At 35.5% G+C, this 22,214-nt stretch overlaps 1 protein-coding gene across 1 annotated transcript in view; it reads right to left on the reverse strand.

The window, feature by feature from the left end:
• The window catches only part of Lama2 (laminin subunit alpha 2), a 392,099-nt gene that overhangs the window by 344,770 nt on the left and 25,115 nt on the right, over nucleotides 1–22,214 (reverse strand). Inside the window, exon 4 of the mRNA XM_090337749.1 lies at nucleotides 12,441–12,683. Coding sequence (XP_090193875.1) covers nucleotides 12,441–12,683 — 243 coding nt within the window. The remainder of the gene's footprint in view (nucleotides 1–12,440; nucleotides 12,684–22,214) is intronic.

Consider the following 22,214-nt stretch of genomic DNA (forward strand, 5'->3'; position numbering starts at 1 on the left):
GGACTGGCTTATCTGTGACAGTAATTTACAAGTTAAGGATTATCTCAGGCGTTTGGGGGGAATTATTAAGGTCTTATTGTCAATGGAAGAATTGTTAAATCACTGGGGGAAAAAACAGGGGTCTAAACACTGGTCCTCTGGGAATGGGGCCTCCTTGGTTTAATGGGTATAACCCTCAATGAGTGAGCCCTCTGGGAAAAATAGCAAAAGGATATGTTGTATATACTAGAGCCAAACCCTTCAATATTTTAAGTTATTATGGTGATAAAGGTCTTTATTTTAACAAACATATAACCATAATTAATATATAGACAAAGAATTCTGCTGCCCTGAAATCTGTTTCTCTGATGTTCTGGAAGGCAGGTTTTCTTTCAAAGTAGAAGTTTACAGTTGAATTTTCTCATTCTAAAACTCTTTTACAGCTCAGTAGAGACAGCACTACTACCCAATTTATTCATTTATTCAGTAGCTGGAGTAATCATGATAAGTCAAAACATTTGCTGCGAACTAAGCCTGCCTCCCTTCACTTTGCCTCCTGTCACTCCCTCCCACATTTTCTATGTGGCAGCCATGTAGTTCCTGCCATTTCCAGTCCTGATGTGTGGGCCTATGGATGTGTGTGTGTGTGTGTGTGTGATCTATTTTTCTCTTTTCCTTTATTACTCTATTTTTTGTTGGTCTCTGTTGGACTCTTGATTTCTCTAGTCTTCATCTCTCTTGCTCTTTTGGTACGTGTCTTTATATGCCGTCGATATCCCACTAACACCATTGCTTTGTTTATCTGTCTTACTTTATCTGCCTCTGTTGGTTTGTCTATCTGTTCATCTGTCACACACACATACGCACACAACTCTTCATTTACTCACTAGGCCTTTCCCATGTTAAAAATGTCTTTACCAGCTTCTTCCTTATTAGATGTCCCCAAGCATAATATACATTTCCCCTGTACCTAAGACAGTGCTGTCCACATAGATACTTGAAATTTATTAATGGAATAAACAGCTAAACATTGAGTTCTGTTCTTTGGCTTATATACACTCATGAAATTTATTTGTAATATCAAACCATTTATTGCTAAAGCTGAAACTGTATCCTAGTCATATTTCTGGTATGCTATCTTTTCAGGAAAGCATTTGCTTTGTAGTGATAAAAGTGTACAAAAATTCCTCTGCTATAGCTAATACGACATAAAAGTTTATCTCCTTACAAGATAAATGGGCGTAACATAACAAATTGTAAGAAGAAAGAGCAAATGTTTTTCTTCCACTGAAGTAAGTTGGAGATAAGAAAGACAGCAAAATTAAATCACTGCTATGACCCTTTTTTCTATATACAGCTTTTATTCCTTGACATAATCTTTAAGTCTTCACAAATAATCTTGCAATAAAGTAATTCATCCTGAAGAGAATAGTAGATAAGTGCAAGTGTATATGAGATCTAAAAATATGTGAAATACTTCTTGAAAGGTGACAGCTGTCATTCTTGAAAAAGAGAATTTGTATGTATATGATCACATTGAACATGCCAGGGAACTAGAATGTATTTCTGTAGAAACACAGATATACAGATAATTGTATTATAATCTATCAACCCATGCCATATGGCTCCAAAAATTATTACCACTAACAATATATTTTCAATTTCTGTACAGTTTTCCATGATTCTCAATGTAGTTCCATATGTAAATGCTATTTACCACTCTTCTTTTCCTAACAAAATTAAGAAAGCAAGTGTAGTATTAATTAAACATTCACCACTTAATTTATCCAGCAACAAAAATATTTTATAAAGTACCTAACCATACTTTAGAAATGATTTTTTTCAGTGAAGTAGTTTGAGTTTCCTTTACTACATTTACTAGAGAATTTTAATTCAGCTAAGGGTATATTTAGGACTGCTTAAATTTCTGTAAGCATTTTTTTACATTAGTCAAAACATCCTGAAACTGCATTTTATTCATATAAAGTCAAATATTGACAATTTCATATGGACCAACTTAATATAAGGGTTGGTTTAGAAGGTATTCATCAGATGAATATGAAAATACCTATCTTTTACTGAATGAAGCCGGAGAACAAACTCACAGAAGGGAAACACAATTTTGAACTTGTAATGTTGCTAGGATTGCTATTCTCCTTTGCAAAATGAGTGTCATAGGATTTTGTTGCCCATGATTAAAATGTAAGTTGTATGTCTTACATACTTCCCAGGAAGCATAATTCAGCAGTATTATTCATTTATGTATTTCCAATGAAAATATTTGGTTGCAGTCTGCCTACTATGCTGCAAAATAGTACACATCCTCAGGCGATGAGGCTTTGCTGCAGATTTTTCTCCAGTTTCATTTCTTAGCAGGAGACCAGGTAAAGTAGCTCCTTGTATCTCTTTGTAAGTTAGGTTATAAAGTGTCATCATCACTGTTCTACACTGGCGTTACTTGTCTGAAGGACTTTTGATGTTGGCTTAATTGTCGAAATAGTTCCCTAAGGAATGGAACATATTTAATAGCTTCAAGATCCTTTGTTGTATTTTCAAGTATAGTTGGGCAATAATGATAAGAGTAGTTATCTTTCCTGTGTGAGGCTGATTAACTTTAGACACCAACACGCCTTTTCATTTCCCAGTAGAGAGAGTGGATGGCACTTAATTATCCACATAGCATCATACAAGAGCTTGCGAGCAATGGTAAATGCACACTTTGAAGAGAGCTGATTGGACCAATGGGCTCAATTTATGAAATGGAATGATTATGAGACTTGCCATCAGAAGATCTGGACCAGTTATTAATGTTGAACATTTACCACCACATGACCTTGAACACATTACTTAACCTCATCTATGAGATGTGCACAATGCAAGCTTTTGTCTTTAATTATTTCCAAAGCTTTGATGAGAATCCGCTGAAGAGTGGAAAAGGTACTTGTATCTAGCAAGGCACCATAAACAACATGGCTATTACTGATATTAATCGAAACAAGTTCATTATTAATCTACTTCCTTTGCTTGGGATTTACATTTTAACAAAAAAATTTGATTCTAATTTGGTAATATGAAATGAAACTGCTGAAACTCAGCAGATCTTACATGGTTTGCCTGTCTTTCAATGGCGCATTGGCTCAGGAATGCTACTAGATGAGTGAAGACTTAGAAGCAAAAACAGCTGAAATGAAGGCTTGTGCATGCACACAGAGAGAAAGTAGAGAAATCCATCACACAGAGAATTCCACGTTTTCTATGCCCAGAAGATTTTTTAAAAACAACTGGCACATGAGGAGAATGGTTAGTTGTATGCCTTTCTGATAATCCAGGGGCACAGTATATTGACTTCAGATCAGTCCTCAAAATGACTAGCTATGGAAGCCTGGATGAGTTTATTTTGTTTTTGCTTTATTTTTTTTTTTTGTCATGGGGCTTGAACTCTGGGCCTGGGCACTGTCCTTGAGCGCTTCAGCTCATGGCTATGGCTCTACCACTTGAGCCCAAGTGCCATTTCCAGTTTTTGTTTTTGTTTTGTTTTGTTTGGTGATTAATCGGAGATAAGAGTCTCACAGATTTCTGTGCCTGGGCTGGCTTCGAACTGTGATCTCAGCCTCCTGAGAAGCTAGGATTACAGGTGTGAGTCACAGGTGCCCAGTCCCAAGAATATTACATTTTCTTACATTTTTTTGCAGGTCATGAGACTTGAACTCAGGGCCTGGCTGCTGTACCTTAGCTCTTCAGCTCAAGGCTAGCCACAGTGCTACTTGGATTAGTTTTGTTGTTTTTTTGACTACTTTGTACTGTATGTTTTTAAGCTTCAAAGTGTGACAAGTACTCTAAAAATTTCCCTTTTGCTTTTATGGGTATTTGAAACAATAGCCCCCCAAAATATTATACCAAAATTCCAGAAGTCTTCAGTCAGCAGTTCATATATGTGATTTCTGAGTAGCATAACAAAACCTCAGCATCCTGTTCTACCCTCTTCCACCTCATCTGGGATATGAGTCATCCTTTTGACATCGTATATCATCCCACAAGTCACCCAGAGAGAATGCTTCCCAACAAATCACATTGTTTGTGTTCAAGTAACTTTCTTTGTACTTAATAATGGGCCCAAAGTCCAAGCATAGTTGTGTCTGACAATTCTATTGCAGAATAATTTTCTAGCTGCTCTCTTTTATTATTCATTACAGTTGTTAATCTCTCACTATGCCTAATGTGCAAATTAAACTTTATTATGGGCATGTAGATATAAGAAAAACATTAGAATAATGGGATTCAGAGCTCTAGTGTTTTAGATATCTACTAAATGTTTTAGAATGACTGATACAGAGAAGAGTGATTACTATATATGAATTAATACTGGTAAAACTTACAGGACAACACTTGTCATAAAATTAATGTGCAATTATTAGATGTTATTATGATCTTCCTAGCAATGTGGTAAATCTGTATCTGCATTTGCAAACTACTTCTGGATGTTCACACTTCAGTACACTACATCTTTTGCTTCATTTATTTCTTCTTTTAGTCTCTGCCTGCTCTTCAATCATTCCAACAATTATATGGCTGTGCACTCTGCCCAGCCAGAGGCAGCTGAGACATCCCAATTAGGGGATGGTGAAAACATTCTGAAACTCTAATCTGGTGAACCATCACATCTCAACGACAGCATGCATTGTTGTGTGCCTTCTACTACACCCCCAACCAGAGCTATCCTCCTCCATGTGAGTAGATTCTGGAATCTCAATTCTACCACACTAAGAGAACCTAGTCTCTTAATTTGTGATATCTCTCTAAGATTTCATTCTTGGTAGTTTCTCAGAAAAATTTTATACTAATATTATACTAATATATAGATAAAAGATTTCCTGAATATGTTATTTTGTGTGTGTGTCCAGTGGGGAGTCCACACTCTGGTCACCATCTTAGAGAAAAGAGGAAAACAAATGTCTCTCCTATATCTTTGGTACAAAAAGTACCTATTTGAACTATAATAATAAAAGAATCCTTAAATGCACTGTGGATTTTATGTGTGTAGAATATTTTGGGAATGTTCTGCTTCTTCCAAGTGGAAGGGTAATATGTCATTTCTTGGTGGGCTCTGTATATTCCTGATTGCAAGGGGTGATTTTAAGGCGCCACAAAGGAGGTATTGTTTGGCTCAGTGATGGACAAGACAAGAACTATTTTTAGAAATACAAACTCTGAAGCCCCAAATAATTATCTATCTAAATCTCTCTGTTCATAAAAGATACGCATTCTGTCTTCCTAGAGGAACAATTCCAAGGGGTAGTTTAGAAAGGCTAATTCCTCATTTCTATTCCCACATTTCCACACAGACTCATACAGGAAAATCGTACCATATCCATTATTCGAATACATCAAAGCAGAGTCTCCAATCAATTTTATACATGTTTGGATTTGTTTCTTTTTTCCCCCTGTAATTTGCAATTCTAAGAATCGTTGTAATGTCAGATGATGAAAAGAATAAGGAAAATATTGTGTCTCTCTATAAAATTCTGTCACATAGCAAATCAAAATAATATCAAAGCTCTACATATATATAGATATATTCGACAAAAAAGAAAGAAAGAAAGAATCTTCAAGGATTAATGATGGTTTCTCCAGGGACTTTAGTGTGAGACTACGATGTTTCAAAGCAAACTCAAAAGAAACCTAGGTTCCATTGAGTTGTCCTCTTGAGAGTGGGAAGGGCTGGTAAGAGGGAAAAGAAAATGCATGTAAATACCTTCAGGACTCTGTAGGAGGAAATTGGGGCAAAATCACCATGGTAACTATGAATATTTAGTTATGGCTCTAGTGGCAATCCAAATAAATTAAAAATAATAATCCTCACAGACTGAGAAAAAAATCTTACCTAACAGAAACAAACTAACAAATGTGGATTACAACTTTAATCCTGGAATCCTTTGAGAATTTTTATCTACATAGCTCATCCTCATCAATATCATTAAGACAACCATCTCCCAATCACCACTTCAACTATCAATAACCAACTTATGTTAAAGCTCAAACATTATCTACTCAGCTCAAATCCACTCAGAAATTTGGTTCACACATCTCTGCAATGTCCTGAGGAGAAAAAAACAGTATTCTCTTTTGATTACAAGTAGTTAGAATTGTCAGTGTTTCTTTCCTTGAATAATTGGTACTCTGTTTCTTTCTAAGGCCTAAAAGAAATAGCTGAACACCACCAGAATCAACCAGAGTACTTGTTTAACACATGCACAGGACTTCCTAAGCCCTTACCAAAAAGCTCTGGTCTCAGAAATATCTATCTTTCAAATGTTCCCAGGCAATTATCAAGCAATGCCTCCTTCTCAGTGGTACCTCTGAGAGGCTGTCCTTGTTACTAGGTCCCAGTAGCATCTGGCACAACTGATTTTGGCAGATGAAGCATTTGGGTGATGGTGGTAGCTGATGATGGAGTTGGCTCCCTGTGGCTCTGCTGGAATGCAAGTCTGTGTAGCTGAGGAGCCACCAGAGGATTTTCTGGATTTTTTTTTTTTTGGTATGCTGGCCTCATAGAATAATGGAGACCTCCTCTGGTCTGTTGTTCACACCCTGCAATAACTATTAGTAAAGTCAAGGTCGAAGCAGAGGAAAGCAGGTCTCTGCTGCGTACTCTTTTGGTCCTGATGATACAAAATTGCCCTTCCAAATGAAACTCTTAATGTTTTGGAAAACATTCTCTTGTTTACAGCCTGGATAACATAACACAAGGCAATCTCTCCATGATCCTCCATTACCCCTTCTTTCCAAGCCTCTGAGACACACAGGTTCTGAGAATCTATTTCCCAACTCCAAGTGCACTTCTTTTCTCCTTTGAGGGACATGTACAAGATGCTGGAATGAGAATTAATCTGTATGTATCACTGTCTCTGTCTCTGTCTCTCTCTCAGTGGCAATTGATTTAAGGTATACATTACAAGTATCCTGACAGTAAACACACAAGCTAAGCATTGTTGATTTCTTGAAAGCCATATGAGGTGAACAACAGAGGATGGTCTGATCTAAACCAGGAAAGGTAATGAATGAGGGTACTAGAGCAACAAAGTCAAAGAAACAGCCCCATGATTCCACTAGGATTAAAGAGGTCAGTGGAAAGACTACATGTCTGTAACAAAGACATAGAGGCAGTGTGGAGCATGGAACCAACAGAATGAAGTGAAGAGCCTGAATATCCTTTATTAGATCTTTACCTAAACAATGTTTCACCTCCAAAGTTATGCACTTTTCCCTAGGAATATCATATTTTGGAATATTCAAAATGTTTTGGCATATATTTCCAGAAATCTCCAGACAAGTGGTAGCTTAATTAGTCTTAGACTCAGTAGGATTGATTATGAATTTCAGTTAATATTGTCTCCTTAAAAATACAAACTCTATTGTTGAATTATTATGATTAATACATGTTAATTTAATGGTTGGGCCTTTATCGGCTCTATGTTTTTATTTCTGATTTAAATTTCTATTTAAAGAATGTTACGAATGTGAGAAAGAAAATGTTCTTTCCACACCTCACCACAAGTCTATATTACATATTATGGTGACTATTTAAACACTGAGGTTGAAAATTTTAAAATATCTAGAAGAATAAAAACACTTAATAAAATATACACAAATGATAGGCAACCATATTAATTAGGGATACACTGACAAAGCTGTTCTTTTCTGAAATACTGCAATCCAAAACCCAGAAACCCAATATAATTATAAGAAAACATAAGGAAAACCATGGTATAAAACATCTCTTTAACCGTTCCTGAACATCACTTAAACTCATAGATCAGAGGCAATTCAGAAGATATATAGTATGCTGAATTTGATTCCAGCATAATTTAATCATAATGTACCAAGGTTAGCCTCTCAATTTTTGTCAAATGCATTGTATAAATATTATCCTTTGGGATAGCTGGGTGAAAAGAAAGGAGAATTTTCTGTTTTGATATTTATGTAAATTCAACATTATTCTAAATACAAAAGATTTTTAAACATGCCTGTGTGATTTAATATCTTTTGATAGAGATTACATAATTAGGGACAACACTCTCTGTGACAACAACTAGAAAAATGGAATAAAATATAGAAAAATGTATTTTTGAGCTACTTGAGGAGGTACTAAGTGGATGAAGGATGCCTACTCAATATGAAGGAGATGATGGTATAAAGAAATGATTTGCATCTTATGACAGTTTTTTCCTATGGACCTTTTCCTGTCCAAGTTATGGTGGAGAGAATGAACAGTGCTTTACACAGCAAGGCTATGAGAAGAGGACAAAAGTTAAATGTGGGCATCTACACAGGTCACTATATGTTGGCTGCATATGAAAACAGAAGTAGTCTAATAATGAGAATAAAAAGAATCGAAGCAGCACAGAACTTACACCTAAGTATTTTAAGAAGCTCCAGATGCCATGGGGTAGCAGATGTTCCAAAAAATGCTTACTAGATGAAGATAATACACCATTCCTTCAATCTTTTCTACACACATCTTTCAATACAACTTCTCTTAAATGAAGTAATTGTGTACATGAAACTATAAAATAGCATAAAAAGAAGCAACCAATGAAACTCTAGAAAATAAACTAACAATAGAGTCTGGGATTATCAAACAGAGAAAGTCTTAAATCATCGTTCCTTAATGCTCAAGGAAACTAGTATATTGAAATTTTAAATATATGTTATATTACTAAATTAAAACTTTAACATAAACATAAAATTTCAATGTAAGATGAAAATTTCATATTTCTTTATGAAAATGAACCAGAAAAATCCTAGAACCTAACAAGATGAGAAATAAAATTAGAATTATATGTATATTTTGATACATTTTACATAGATGAAGAGAATTTTGAATACCAGGACAAAATATCTAGAATAAAGGTATATAAAATCAAAAGTATATAATTACAGAAAAACCTATGACATGTTAAGTATAAGATACATTGTATGTACAGTGATAAATTCTAAATTTATTTACTTTTTTGGTGCTGGCTCTGGGGGCTTGAATCTTAGTGTTGAACTTGAATTTTGTGATCAAGGCTAACACTCTACCACTTAAACCTTCCACTTCCAGATTTTTGGTGGTTAATTGGAGATAAGAGTCTAATTTGACTTTCCTGCCCAGGGTGGATTCAAATCACAATACTCAGACCTGAACCTCCTGAATAGTTCGGATTATAGGCATGGCCCACCAGCACCTGGCTCTAAATTATTTTATTAAAAAGCATTTTTATTATCTCTAAATAGTTTTTCTTCACAAAGGATATGATATTTTACAAAGAGTTTATGAATACGATGTGTACTTTCTATTGGATTTGGGGAGGATGGAGAATAGAGAAGCAATAATTTGGGAACAACTAGTTACACTTTTCTTTGACTCGTGAAAGACATTGCTCTGCAGATATGTCAAATGAGATGAAACTGAATCCAGAAAGAAAATGGTATAACCTGATATAGGCAGAACTGGGTTGGCAGAAATCAGTAATGATGGAATGCTTTTATTCTGCACAATGTGGTAGCTTAGAAAAACTACGTACCCCTTTCTGTCACATTAAATGACAGAATTTGGACTCTAAATTCCTGAGTAATGTACTTATCTCAGCCAAACAACACAGTTCTTCTACACTATTTTTGAATTTAACAATTATCAATTTTTCTTTACCAATGTATGCTTTTTCTAGAGTGTAGAAGTAGTATTTACCAGAGAATCAAGAGTCATGTCAAGCTATTTTACAAGGTGGCTGGGAACCTTGGATAATAGTACTAATTTAATCTAAGTCTGTTTCTTATAACATGTAACATATCCCATAAAACACACCATAAAAGAAGCAGACACTCCTGGAGAAGCCTGAGTTTAATTGTTATTCATATACGCTCTCATTCTGCTTCAAAAATTTTGAATTACTTTCTGTTCTTTACTTTAATCACATTCCTAAGCAAGAGACAGATCGACTTAAGAAAACATGTCACAGGGAAAATTGAATTAGTTGGTGAGTAGTCACCATACACGGATGGATTTTAGGATTTTAGGGAATGCTATTTTGGACTAAAACCTATCTAGTTGTTAAAGGCATCGGCAAATAAGGAAACAGGTCTGGCTATTCCATGTTGTCAGCTAGATATATTCTAAAGACTAGACCTTTCTACAATTCATATAGGAAGAATATGATAAGAGGATTTTTATATAACATGTATTACATATTTATTAAAATATGTTTTATATTGTACAACCAAGGTCTGATTTGGATCTGTTTAAATGATAAAGTATAGCTTTAAAATATTATGGAATTATTCATTTTAAGCAGATACTACATTCAGGATAAAAACTAATCTCATACCCAGATATTCTTTCTGCACTCCCTGCTTCTATAATCTTAGGCTGAACTGCCCAGGAATTGGCTGCTTCTGGGTACAAAGCAAGTTGAACAGCTGTTTGGTTCACTGCATTTGATTCCTCATCATTTTGGAGATTGAGATCTCTGCTGAGAGGTCCATTTGGAATATGCCCCCTCCTTGCAAACTGGCATTTTTGAACATAGAATTTGAAATAGAGTGAGACACTAGTGTACACTCCTGGAAAAGCATTGCCAAATAGAGTCTGATAGATGTATGTCAGAAACCTAACTTTCCTCCCAATGTATTTGGAGACATCCTTACATGCGCTTGAGTGCGCATGATACAATTTGAATTTAAGTATAAAAGATGATACTAGCTTCAAACACAGGTCCATGTGGAAAGAACAGCAAACATTTATAGAAACAGTCTCCAACTTATAATAGGATAGTGTATGGAAACTTTGTCCTTAGGAATGAGAACGGGTAATATATATTCAGTCAATGTACATTTTAGATTTTGAATGGAGGTCTTTTCCCAGGCTCGTGAGTTGTGTGTGGTCCTCTCTAACTATGCTAGGCACTGAGCTGGAACTTTCGATCAGCTATATGATTACAAGGAGGAAACAGTCAGTAGCTACATAACTCAGCTTTTCAGTTTTGGTATAGTGTTCAATAAATTGCATAAGCTATTCAACACTTCATTAAGAAATGGGCTGACTGAGCCTGGTATGGTGGCTCATGCTTACAATTCTAACTACTCAGGAGGCTGAGATCTGATGATTGCTGGTTCAATGCCAACCTGGGCACTAAAGTTGCAATGTTTGTGGGAGTCTTATCTCCAGTTAATCACTAGAAAACTGGTAGTAGTGCTGTGGCTCAAGGACAACACCCAGACCCTGAGGTAGAGCAGTAGCCTTGAGCTGAAGAGACCAGGGACAGTTCCCAGGCCCAGAATCCAAGCTCCATGACTGAAAAAAAAAGAAAAAAAAAGAAAAGAAATGGGCTGTTTATTAAACAATTTAGCCCAATGGTAGGTTAAACAGTCAGAACAGGTGTAAAGTTGGGTAGGCACAGCTATATTGACAGGGTGGATGTATTAAGAACTTTTGTAACCTATGATCTTTTAAACTAATGGTGGGTTTTTCAAGACACCATGACTAGTAAAAGAGAATCTGTTTGCATGAGAAGAATGAAAGTCAATAAGCCACCCATACTAAAGAGATAGGTCAGGAACAGATTCACAAAGTTGTTAGGGAGTTCAAGAGGCAGAAAGTCAAGGTTTGGATATTTGAGAGGAGACTAACAAATATTAGCAGTTACTGCTATGCTGTTATGCTTACAAGTACCTACTATACATGTCAGTATTGTATTGTTTAAATATACTGATCATTTGATCATATTTATCATCATGTAGGATTATTAAGTAACTAGATCAAGAGCACAAAAGTAATTACAAGAAACCCATGGTTTGGCTAAATGCAAATGTAAAGGCTAAAATCTACTAAAGGATAGCTAAACTCTGTTAAGCAAAGAGCCCAGTACGTATAGAAGTCCTTGCACATAGAACTTAGGAGCATTTGCATGTTTCCATTAAGAAAGTTGGGACCAAAGGGAAGACACCATTACTCCTCTGTGGTGACAGACAAGACACAGGGAAAATTCACAGCATTTCTTTTCTTTTTAACTTGAACTTTGCGTATGGATTCTATTCCTTTATGAATTCCCCATTTTTGTCTCTATCTTCAGACTGAGAATACACAGTTATAAGGTTTTCTTTAAGATCTCCAGTCCTTTACTCATTGTTAGCAATTGTCATTGTCAGAAAAGTCCTCTTTCTCTGTAAAATTAATCACTGACTTTCCAACTTCAATGCATTTCCTCTTTTCTGATTTATATTGCAGATAGGAGCCACATGAAAGGTAGTTAACATTCTAACCACTTTGGGTTTTTTCCTTCTCTTATTTAATAACTCATTGAAATGTACTTCTAGATTCCATTAAAAAATCTCTCTGACATTAATTACTGATATATCCAAGTCTTTCTGACAGGGCAATTTGCTGTATTAAGTGTAATTTAATGGTGAGCTTTTCATCTTACCTCTCCATTTTCTAAAGGATGTATCTTGGAGTAAAACGATGTGCAGATGACCTCATCATCTTGGGCATAGGATGGGGGACCCGTGCGGGGATAGATATTGTAGAGTGTCAGGCACTCTGTGTCAGTCACTGCATGATACTGCCAGGGCTTATATTCCACATTATCCAAAGAGCGTTCCAAAATCCAGTTTCCAGGCCGAGGAGAGTTGGCTGCTTTCACAATCACATATGCAATCTGAAACACCTGGGGAAAAGCAAGAACACAGTCTGAATTTCAAAATGGCCCCTCACACACACCATTTTAGGTCAAGTATAAGATTAATTGCTGTCTGAGACTATTGTAAATTATGTTCTCTGAAATGACTTCCTAACTTGCATGTTAATATTTAACAATTTTTGCTAAGACAAAGTATTTCATCCTGACTTGAAAAGGCCCAACTTTAGTTTTTTTTAAATATTTTTTATTGTAATTAATAAAAGGGTTACATGATATTTGTCAGATAGAAGGTGCATTTAGTTTTTACATAACTCCTTGACATCATTTCACCTGAAAGTATCTAATGGTTACCATTTTAGTCACTTTACCCATTAAAGACAATAAGCCATGTGCTAGAAATTGTAATACTTGATAGTATAATTTACATAATCTGATCCTCAAATAGTACCATGTAGAACATTCCTCAGTATAATAAAGGCTATGTATGAGGAACCTACATGTAGCATATTTTATAATAGCCTGAAAGAAAATAAAATACTTAGGAATTAACTTAATTAAGGATATAAAAGACCTTTATGATGAAATCTTTAAAAACGTGAAAAAGGAAATTAAAGGAGAACTGAGGTATTGGAAAAACCTCCCATTCTCCTGGATTAGAAAAATAAACATTGTGAAAATGGCAATCCTGCCAAGGGCTATCTACAAATTCAATGCAATACCCATCAATATCCCAATGTCATTCTTTAAGAAAATAGAAGAAGCAATTCAAAACTCCATATGAAATAATAAAACACCCTGTATAGCAAAAAAAATCCTTAGCAGAAAGAACAGTGCTATTAGAACAAACAAAGCTATAGTAATGAAACAGCTTGGTACTGGCACAAGAACAGGTCTGAGGACCATTGGAATAGAACTGAAGAACCAGAAATCAATCCATAGACCTATGGTCACCTAATCTTTGATAAAGGAGCAAAAAAAATAGGATGGAGGAAAGACAGCCTCTTTGATGAATGGTGCTGGCAGAATTGGTTAAGCACCTGTAGAAAACAAAAGTTGGATCCTTCTATGTCACCCTCACTAGAATTAATTCCAAATGGATCAAAGACCTTGAGGTAAAGGCAGACATCCTGCAAACTTTACAAGAAGGAATGGGAGACACACTAGAACTCCTTGGCACAGGTTGAAACTTTCTCAATAAAGACCAAGAAACATATCAAATTAAAGGAAGTTTGGACAAATGGGAATGCCTTAAACTGTAGAGTTTCTGTATGGCAACAAACATAGCTATCAAGTTAAATAGAAATTCCACAGAGTGGGAGATCTTCACTAGGCATACAACAGACAAAGGCCTCATATCTAAAATACGCCTACAGCTCAAAAAATTGAATCTCTCAAAAACAAATCCTCAAAGAAACAACCATCCCATTAGAAGGTGGGCTAAAGACTTACAGAGAGATTTTTTCTGAAGAGTAAACAGGAATAGCCTATAGACACATGAAGAAATGCTCCACATCTTTGGCCATAAGAGAAATGCAATTCAAAACAACTTTGAGATTCTACCTCACTCCAGTTAGAATGGCCATGACCAAGAAATCTAATAAGAACAGATTTTGGCGGGGATATAGCCAGGAGGGATTACTACTACACTGTTGTTGAGAGTGTAACTGATTCAACCGCTCTGGAAAGTAGTATGGCAATTCTTCAAAAGACTAAACATAGAGCTCCCCTATGACCCAGAAATCCCACTCCTTGGCATTTACCCAAATGTCCAGAAACAAGGGCATACAAAATCCAGGGGCATAGCACAATGATGTTCACTGCAGCATTATTAACCATAGCTAAGCTATGGAACCAACCTAGATGCCCTTCAGTAAATGAATGGATCAAGAAAATGTGGTACTTAGATGCTGCCATGAGAAAGAATGACCTCGTCCCAGGAAATGGAAAGATGTGGAAAAAAATCATATTGAGTGAAGTAAGCCAGACACAAAGTAACATAGACTCCATTGTTTCCCTCATTTGTAATAATTATTACACATCTAGGACATTGATAGCAGAGGATCACAATAGCTCAAAAGCTATGAACATATGATCATATAGGATGAGGGTAAGCAAAATGAACTCTAGGATATGGAAAGAAGAGGTTTATCCTTATGATTGTTGTTGTTAATGTACTATGTGCAGTTATTTCTTTTCTCTTTGTTCCCCCTTATGGTTAATCTCATGTGGTTACTGTATCTGACTTTGTTACCTGGTATATTACATATACATTTATTTGTTTATTTGAAACAGGGAAGGGAAGGAAAGGGGGGAAAGAAGATGATTGGAAAAGAGTGCGGGAGGGAAAGTGGGACAAAACATGAGATGGGGTATCAATGTTCAAGAAGTAATGCACCCACTAACTGACGAATGCAACTGTAAGACCTCTATACATTACTGAGACAATAAAATAAAAAAGTACCATGGAAATGGATCTAGTATTATTTGCATAAGCCATGTAAAGTGTTGGCACCACAGTCCTGCACTCAGACTGTGAGCCCAGTGTTTATATGAAACTAGAAAGATTACTTTTCCAAGTCTTAGCTTTCTTTTCTGTGAACTATGGTCCAGAAGAAGTATATAGTGTTTGGATTGAATGAAATAATGTGACTAAAGCATCTGAAAATAACTTGACAGTGGGTCATAAAAATTACTCCCTCTACATTTGCAAATAGAAAAGGTATAGATGAAAGTTCAGTGGCAATGCTGATAACTCAGTTGAAACAGAAGTATATTAAGGGAAGAGTTTCTGTACCTTCTCTTTGAAAGATATAAGCATGAAAAAATTGGGGAAATAAAGGAAGAACTATTGTTAGCATACATAAACAGTTAGAACTGAGCCTGTGAGAGTCCTGTACTTCCCAAGAGAATTTGAAAATATGGTTAAAAGTACATTTTGGATGCTTTGTGATAACACATATGTATGATTTACCAGCACAGTGCACAGATATAAAAGAAGAGTGTAGGGGCCAGGAGTTTGGCCTACTGGTAGAGTGCTTGCCTAGCATGCACGAAGACCGAGGTTTGATTCCTCAGTACCACATACATAGAAAAAGCCAGAAGTGATGCTGAGGCTCAAATGGTAGAGCTCTAGCCTTGACAAACTCCAAGGACAGTGCTTAGGCCCTAAGCTCAAGCCCAGGACTGGCCAAAAAAATAAAGAAAAAAAGAAAAGCGTACAAGCATTATCGAATGGCACTGGTGTGTACTAGCCTGGGTTGGAATTTAGGTACACACTAAGTTACAACTTTGAAGATTTGATATAGAAAGGACTATACCCATGGCTCTGAGGCTGGCCTTCTAACATCATTACTAGATGTGTGTGCAGTGTGTACATAAGGGGAAAACCAAGATATATGGTAATAAGACGTGAAAAGCACAATAAAGCAGCGTGGCATGTTCTAGATTGGCCAAAGCTCTATGACAGAGAATTTCACAGTTCTAAATTCTGGGGTCATTGTTGGAGCACAGCTAGAAAAAAAAATCTACAATGTAATGTTAAGGGCTGACTGTGAAATAGGAGGAACTGTGAAAAGAATGTTCCAGAAAAGAATTGTATAGATTTCCTGGTTTCAACAAAGAGCTTCCTGAATTCATATATGGTAATGTTGACGTACTCTAAGGGACCGCATTTGAAAACATAAGTTGATATGGAAGGTATGACACAACTGTCTCTGACAATGGTCCTTTGAGATCTTTACCAGGTTTGTATGCACAGTGTGCAACTGAATGCAAACACAAGCTCTCAAGAGACTGAGATTAGGACTGGCATATACTCTTTAGGCACCATTGTGGAAATGCTGCTGATGGCTAAAATACTGAAGTGCTTCTGTTGCTAAATTGCTACTCAGCTTCCCAAATGCCTTCTTTTCCTTGAGATCATCTAATTAATCCCAGCAGGGCAAGCAGCAGCCAGAATGTCTATTCTGCTTAGTATGAACTTTACAATTCTGTTTTACTTGAATACCATTGCAGGAAAAATATTGAAAAATTTATATTCACAAACATATATATATAGTTGAAGATAGACATACATATTATTTGCAGGTAAATACTTAGATATGTTTAGGCATATGGTACAAGCTGTTGTCTTTGGGGTTTTAGAAAGAAAAATCAAGGACATGTGGAGGATGGCTCTATTTCATCTCAAAATCCTTCTATAATGGCTTTTTAAAAATGAAATGGTTTAGTATTTAATTATAATTATTTTTTCCATGCTTGGGGTGGTTTCAGGACCTTGTATATGCTAAGAAAATGTACTACCATTCTGCCAAACACAGGTCCCTAAGATTATTCTCAAAATGGAGAAAAATTTAGAGCTGGAAAAGTTCCTTAAGTGGTAAAGTGCCTGAATATCAAGCATGAGGATCTGAGTTCTAATGCAAATACAAGGAAAGAAGACATGAAGGGCAGGAAGGAGGTGGGGGGGAAGAAGGGAGGAAGGAGGGAGGAAGGGACTGACAATTCTATCCAAAGTATTTTCTATTTCTAAGTTTTTAGATGTTTTTTCATGAGGAATTATTTCTTTCAGGTAATTTGTATTCAACTACTTAAAACACACAAAAATCTCCTTTGAAGGCAATTCATTAAAGATTGCACTAACTAATTGATTATATGGAAGCCACAGACAGAACTGTCTGTAGTGTAAAATTGCAAAACAGTTTGATCCTGTTGGTAATCCTAAAGTGATGCCTGGTAGGATCTTAAAACAATAAAAAAATATGAATAATTAAATTGTGAATGCCTTTAGGGCAAAGACCAAAGATTTTTACATCTTCAGAGATGTGTTGCTATATTCTTTTGACACATTATATGCACGCTATTTATTAAATATACTTGAATAACCAAAGTCACTGTAACATCTTTCTGTACAGTTTGCTGTAAGTTTTAACACCACTCAGTTCAGTTTGAACTTGAATCCCAGTCATTGCTAGCACATTGGGTGACTTGTATAAAACAAGATGTACACTTTTTTACAATCTAATAAGAGCTGAGATTGTCTGTTGTTGTCTATTCTCATGTTCCTTTTCCAATGTAAGCTTGCAGAGAAGATAATGATTGAGGAGATGGGAGATGGAGGGGATTTAATGCTGACAGAGGTGGCCGTAATTAAGAAGCATTGCATTCCCACACTGACAGGTTGAATTGGAACCTCTTTGTGAACGAAAGATAATAAAAACAAATAAGAAATAAATTTTTTAAATGATAAAAGATACACAATGGTGGGCATTCTTTGTAAAAGAGACAAAATATTTTGAGAAGTGATGTTTCCTTCCAAAGAAAATGAAGTGTTTTTTTAAAATGATAAAAAAAAAAGAAAAGAGAGATAAAGAAGTCTATTAGAGCACACTAGTGCTCAGTAAGAAAGACATGTGAAAGGGTATCAATGTATGTGAATTAATGCACCTTCTATCTGGCAAATATCATGTAACCCTTTTACTAATTACAATAAAAAAAGAATAAAAGAAAAATAAGGCTGCATTGAGGTTATGGATAAAGAACTGTTTAGAAAGGATCTCAGCAAGCAAGCAAACACAGGAAGAGGCCAACATCACCTGGAGCTACAATATTTCTTTTATCTTTCATTTTTTTCCCATTGGTTTATCCCTGTTGTCACTGTATTTGATTTTGGTACCCTATGTCTTGTAAATTCATTTATCTGAATTGGGGAAGGGAAGAGAAACAACAAAATGGTGAAACAAAGGACAAAGTCTGAACGAGTGCAACAGTGATACAAGACAATATGTTGGAAATGAACTTTGCATCCTGGGAGGGAGAATTGGAGGGGAGGGAAGTGGGAGAAAAATGAGGGAGGGGGTAACAGTGTTTGACAAGAAATGTACTAATTACCTTACAGATGGTACTGCAACTACTCTGTACATCCTTGCTAATAAAATAAAATTAAAATTAATAATAAAAAATTTAAAATGGATTTATGATTCAGGAGCTTCTGCATTGGCTCTTGAATAATGAGTGAAACAGAATCCATGAAAAAATCTTCAACAAGTAATTCTACAAATTCCTTCTATAAATCAAAGTAACAGCTAGCATTAAATAACACAGAGCAATTGCTTCAAAAGTATTAAAGGAATCTTATTTCAGTTAAAGGGTTCTTTTTCATTTCTTTACATGAATTCTTTCACATCCCATGCAAAATTAATTAAATTTGTTGGCATGTAGGATTATGAATAAACTTTTTTAAAAGGGCTGTAAATAGCATGATTGAAAAACACAATGAATAGATGTATTCTTTGAAGGCTTCAGAGAATGACTGTAAAAATTTTACAATCATTTTTTAAGTGCTCCAACTTTTCAATGGTCCTGATAGAATAGGGCCATTTAATGTTATCGATGCCACTTTTATTAACTGTCTTTTGTGTCCTCAGTATAAAAACTCTTCAAAATCAGTGGTGTTAATACCTTATTTCCTGATGAATAAAGTTCCAGTCTATTATGATAAGAGCAAAAAAAGTAAACATTCTATTATAAGAAGTACTAAGACTGCTAGGCTCAATGGATGAATGTATTAATATGATACACAAATGTTTTCCTGTTAGTGGGCAGTTTTTACAAACAGATTGACTAAAAAGCAATAATTAAACTCTTAAAAATGATACCAAATATCTGCAGCTTCACTGTAACTAAAGGAACATTATGTCCTCTTACGTTTGTTACTCATTTGAATGTTACCTAAGATTATCATGTAATTACATCATTGGGTACAGCATTAAATATTACTCTGATAATAGGTAGATCTCACTTTCAGGTGGAGAGACAGAAAGTAATTGGAGATGGAAGAACCCTTTTAGTCTCAAACTCACAACACACAATGCTCATCATGTTAAAAAGATGCTTTGTGACCCTTTTTGTATAAAGTTACATTTGTCTAGCAATGTTGCACAAGGAGTCTTCATTGCCTAAAGTGGGCAATATAAGAGCTGTGAACAGCCTTGAGTCTTTCTGAGCCAAAAGAGGCTAACTTGCTTATAACCCATCTGATTAAGTCTGATATTCAAACCAATTTCTAGCACACAAATTGCTAGGTGTGGGTTATTTTTTTAATCCTCTACTAAGATCGGCAATAGCTCCTTTATCCTAGTCTCTTTGTCTTTTAAAGTACCACACAGATGGAAAAATGCTACATAAGTCTGTTATTTGGAATATTTCCTGGACTTTTGAGTACCACTGTTTTGCAGTTGAAAATAAAAAAAGCAGGATAAATATAAACCTTTTCCTTCAGGCTTCTCCTCATATAAATCATAAAGGAAAACCTTAAAGCTACTGTCTAAGGAGTTAGCACCTGATCTTATTTGATCTCTTCCAAGTCTTCTTTCCTACTCTCTGAAAAGAACAAGAATAGAATATGGCCATCAAAGCTATATGCAGTGTTGAGCTTTTCCTCCTTTCTCCACATATTTTATAAGTGAACTTCCACTAGCAAAAAAAAAAGATTGTTCACAGAATAGAATCTTTTAAGATTTTTGTGCTGCATTCCATGTTATATGTGTTAAATATTTCCATCTGCTTGTGATATGTCTCCAATATACTTATCCCAATATCTCTTGAAAGCTCAACTATATTCTTCACTCAACTAGCATATAAAACAAATCATCTTCTTTATCAATATCAATATCAGAATCAGAACAGGACCATAGCATGAGTTTTCAAATTTAGTGCTCACTGGAAACTGTGAGGCTTTCATGCATGATTTCTGAGTAGATGGATACAGTCCATGTGATTATCAGCTGTTCTACCTGTGGTCACTAATAAAATAATAAAGAAATAAAATAGAGTAGAGAGAAATAGATGAGAAGAACTTGACTTTTTTTGAAGGTTCATACAAGTGGCTATTGAAAGGGAAGAGAACATAGGTCTACGAATTCAGAATGGCAACTGTTTCAGTGAATCTCCACCTTTACATAGAAATAAGCTGGCCAGAGGTCTAGCTGGGACTCGCAAGATAAAAGTTCATTGACCCTGTGTACAACAGCTGCACTCTACTTAAGCCAACAAAGCCAGGCTTTTTTCTTTTTTTATTATTGTAATTAATAAAAGGGTTACATGATATTTGCCAGATAGAAGGTGCATTAATTCACATATATTGATACCCTTTTACATGTTTTTCATCCAGACAAATTTGCAAGAAATCTCAAAAGATTAGTGGTTCACTGTTACCTTAAAAAGTCTCTGAAGAGCTGGGTGCTGATGGGGCATATGTATAATCTAATCCTAGCTACTAAAGAGGCTGAGATCTGAAGATCAAAGTTCTTAGTCCAGGTGAGGAAGCCAGTGAGACTCTTACCTGCAATTAACTATCAAAACAGCAGGAAGCAGAGCTGTGCAAGAGTGATAGCCATTAGCAAAAAAGTTCTGGAACAATTTTCAGGACCAGAGTTCAAGCCCCACTACGAGCAGGAAAAAAAAAATTCTCCAAACAGATTATCACATATGATCATGTTACTAGACTTGAATTTACTTCTGAATGTGGAAGTTTGTAAATGATGATTTTAAAAAAGAAAACTAGCCTGCAAATATAAGCTATCCTGATTTTCTAGGTGAATTTAGTCATCTTGTATACATTTAGTTATTTTGATAAACCTAGAATAATATGGTTGAAAAATAGAGGGGAGCTTGCCTACCATAACTTACATGCTTAGACAAATTAATATAAAGACACTTTATATACTAAAATGATCTGTACTTGTCACTTTATTACAATGTGCTGTCCACTTATCTAACTCTTCACCACTAAGTTATGTTTTAAAAATTGCTGAGAACAAGCTCATTGCAGCTGCAGAGGAGCAATGTGTTACTTTACCTGAGGTTGCAAAAGAGAATGAAACACTCTGCCCCCAATTAAAATAGATTTTTTATACTCATATGAAACTCATATGAATCTAATACAGGTAAAAGTGAATTACTCTATCTCATCAGTCTAGCAAACACTAATCTAACAGTATGCTTAATGATAATCCTTGAACAACTTGCAATTACTTGTTGAAATTTTGAAAGGTTTTAAGTCAATGCCTGATTCTTCAAGAGAGTGTAAATGAAGGGCTCTTGCACTTCAATTCTTCAAGAACGCAAAGCTCAACTTGTAACTCTGAAAAAAAGAGTTTCTGTTTGCCTTTCTCTATAATAATACATAAACAACACAAGTCTACTTTTTCATGAAAAATATTGGGTTTGTTTCCAGAGAGGTGGACAAGTTGATTATAAATATAATTTGGAAGAATTAATAAGCAAAAGTGATCAGGCAAATTCTCAGCTGAGATGAGAATGAATAGAGATACACAGAGTACATGGAGTACATGTTGCAATTCCCAGAATGCTTCTCTCTACCACAAAGGAGGTGTATACTGAATTAATGGGTTAGAGCAGCTAATGCTTTCAGGGGCCACAAACACCCAACAAAAATGAGACATCCACACATTACTGTAGTGTATTGTAAGCACATGTAACGCCTAGAAAAATGACATGCCAAAAATAAAACAAAATCGAAGAAAGTCTTAATTGAAC

This window comes from Megascapheus bottae, chromosome 8 (assembly GCF_031878675.1).
Source record: "Megascapheus bottae isolate mThoBot1 chromosome 8, mThoBot2.hap1, whole genome shotgun sequence".
Lineage (NCBI taxonomy): Eukaryota > Metazoa > Chordata > Mammalia > Rodentia > Geomyidae > Megascapheus > Megascapheus bottae.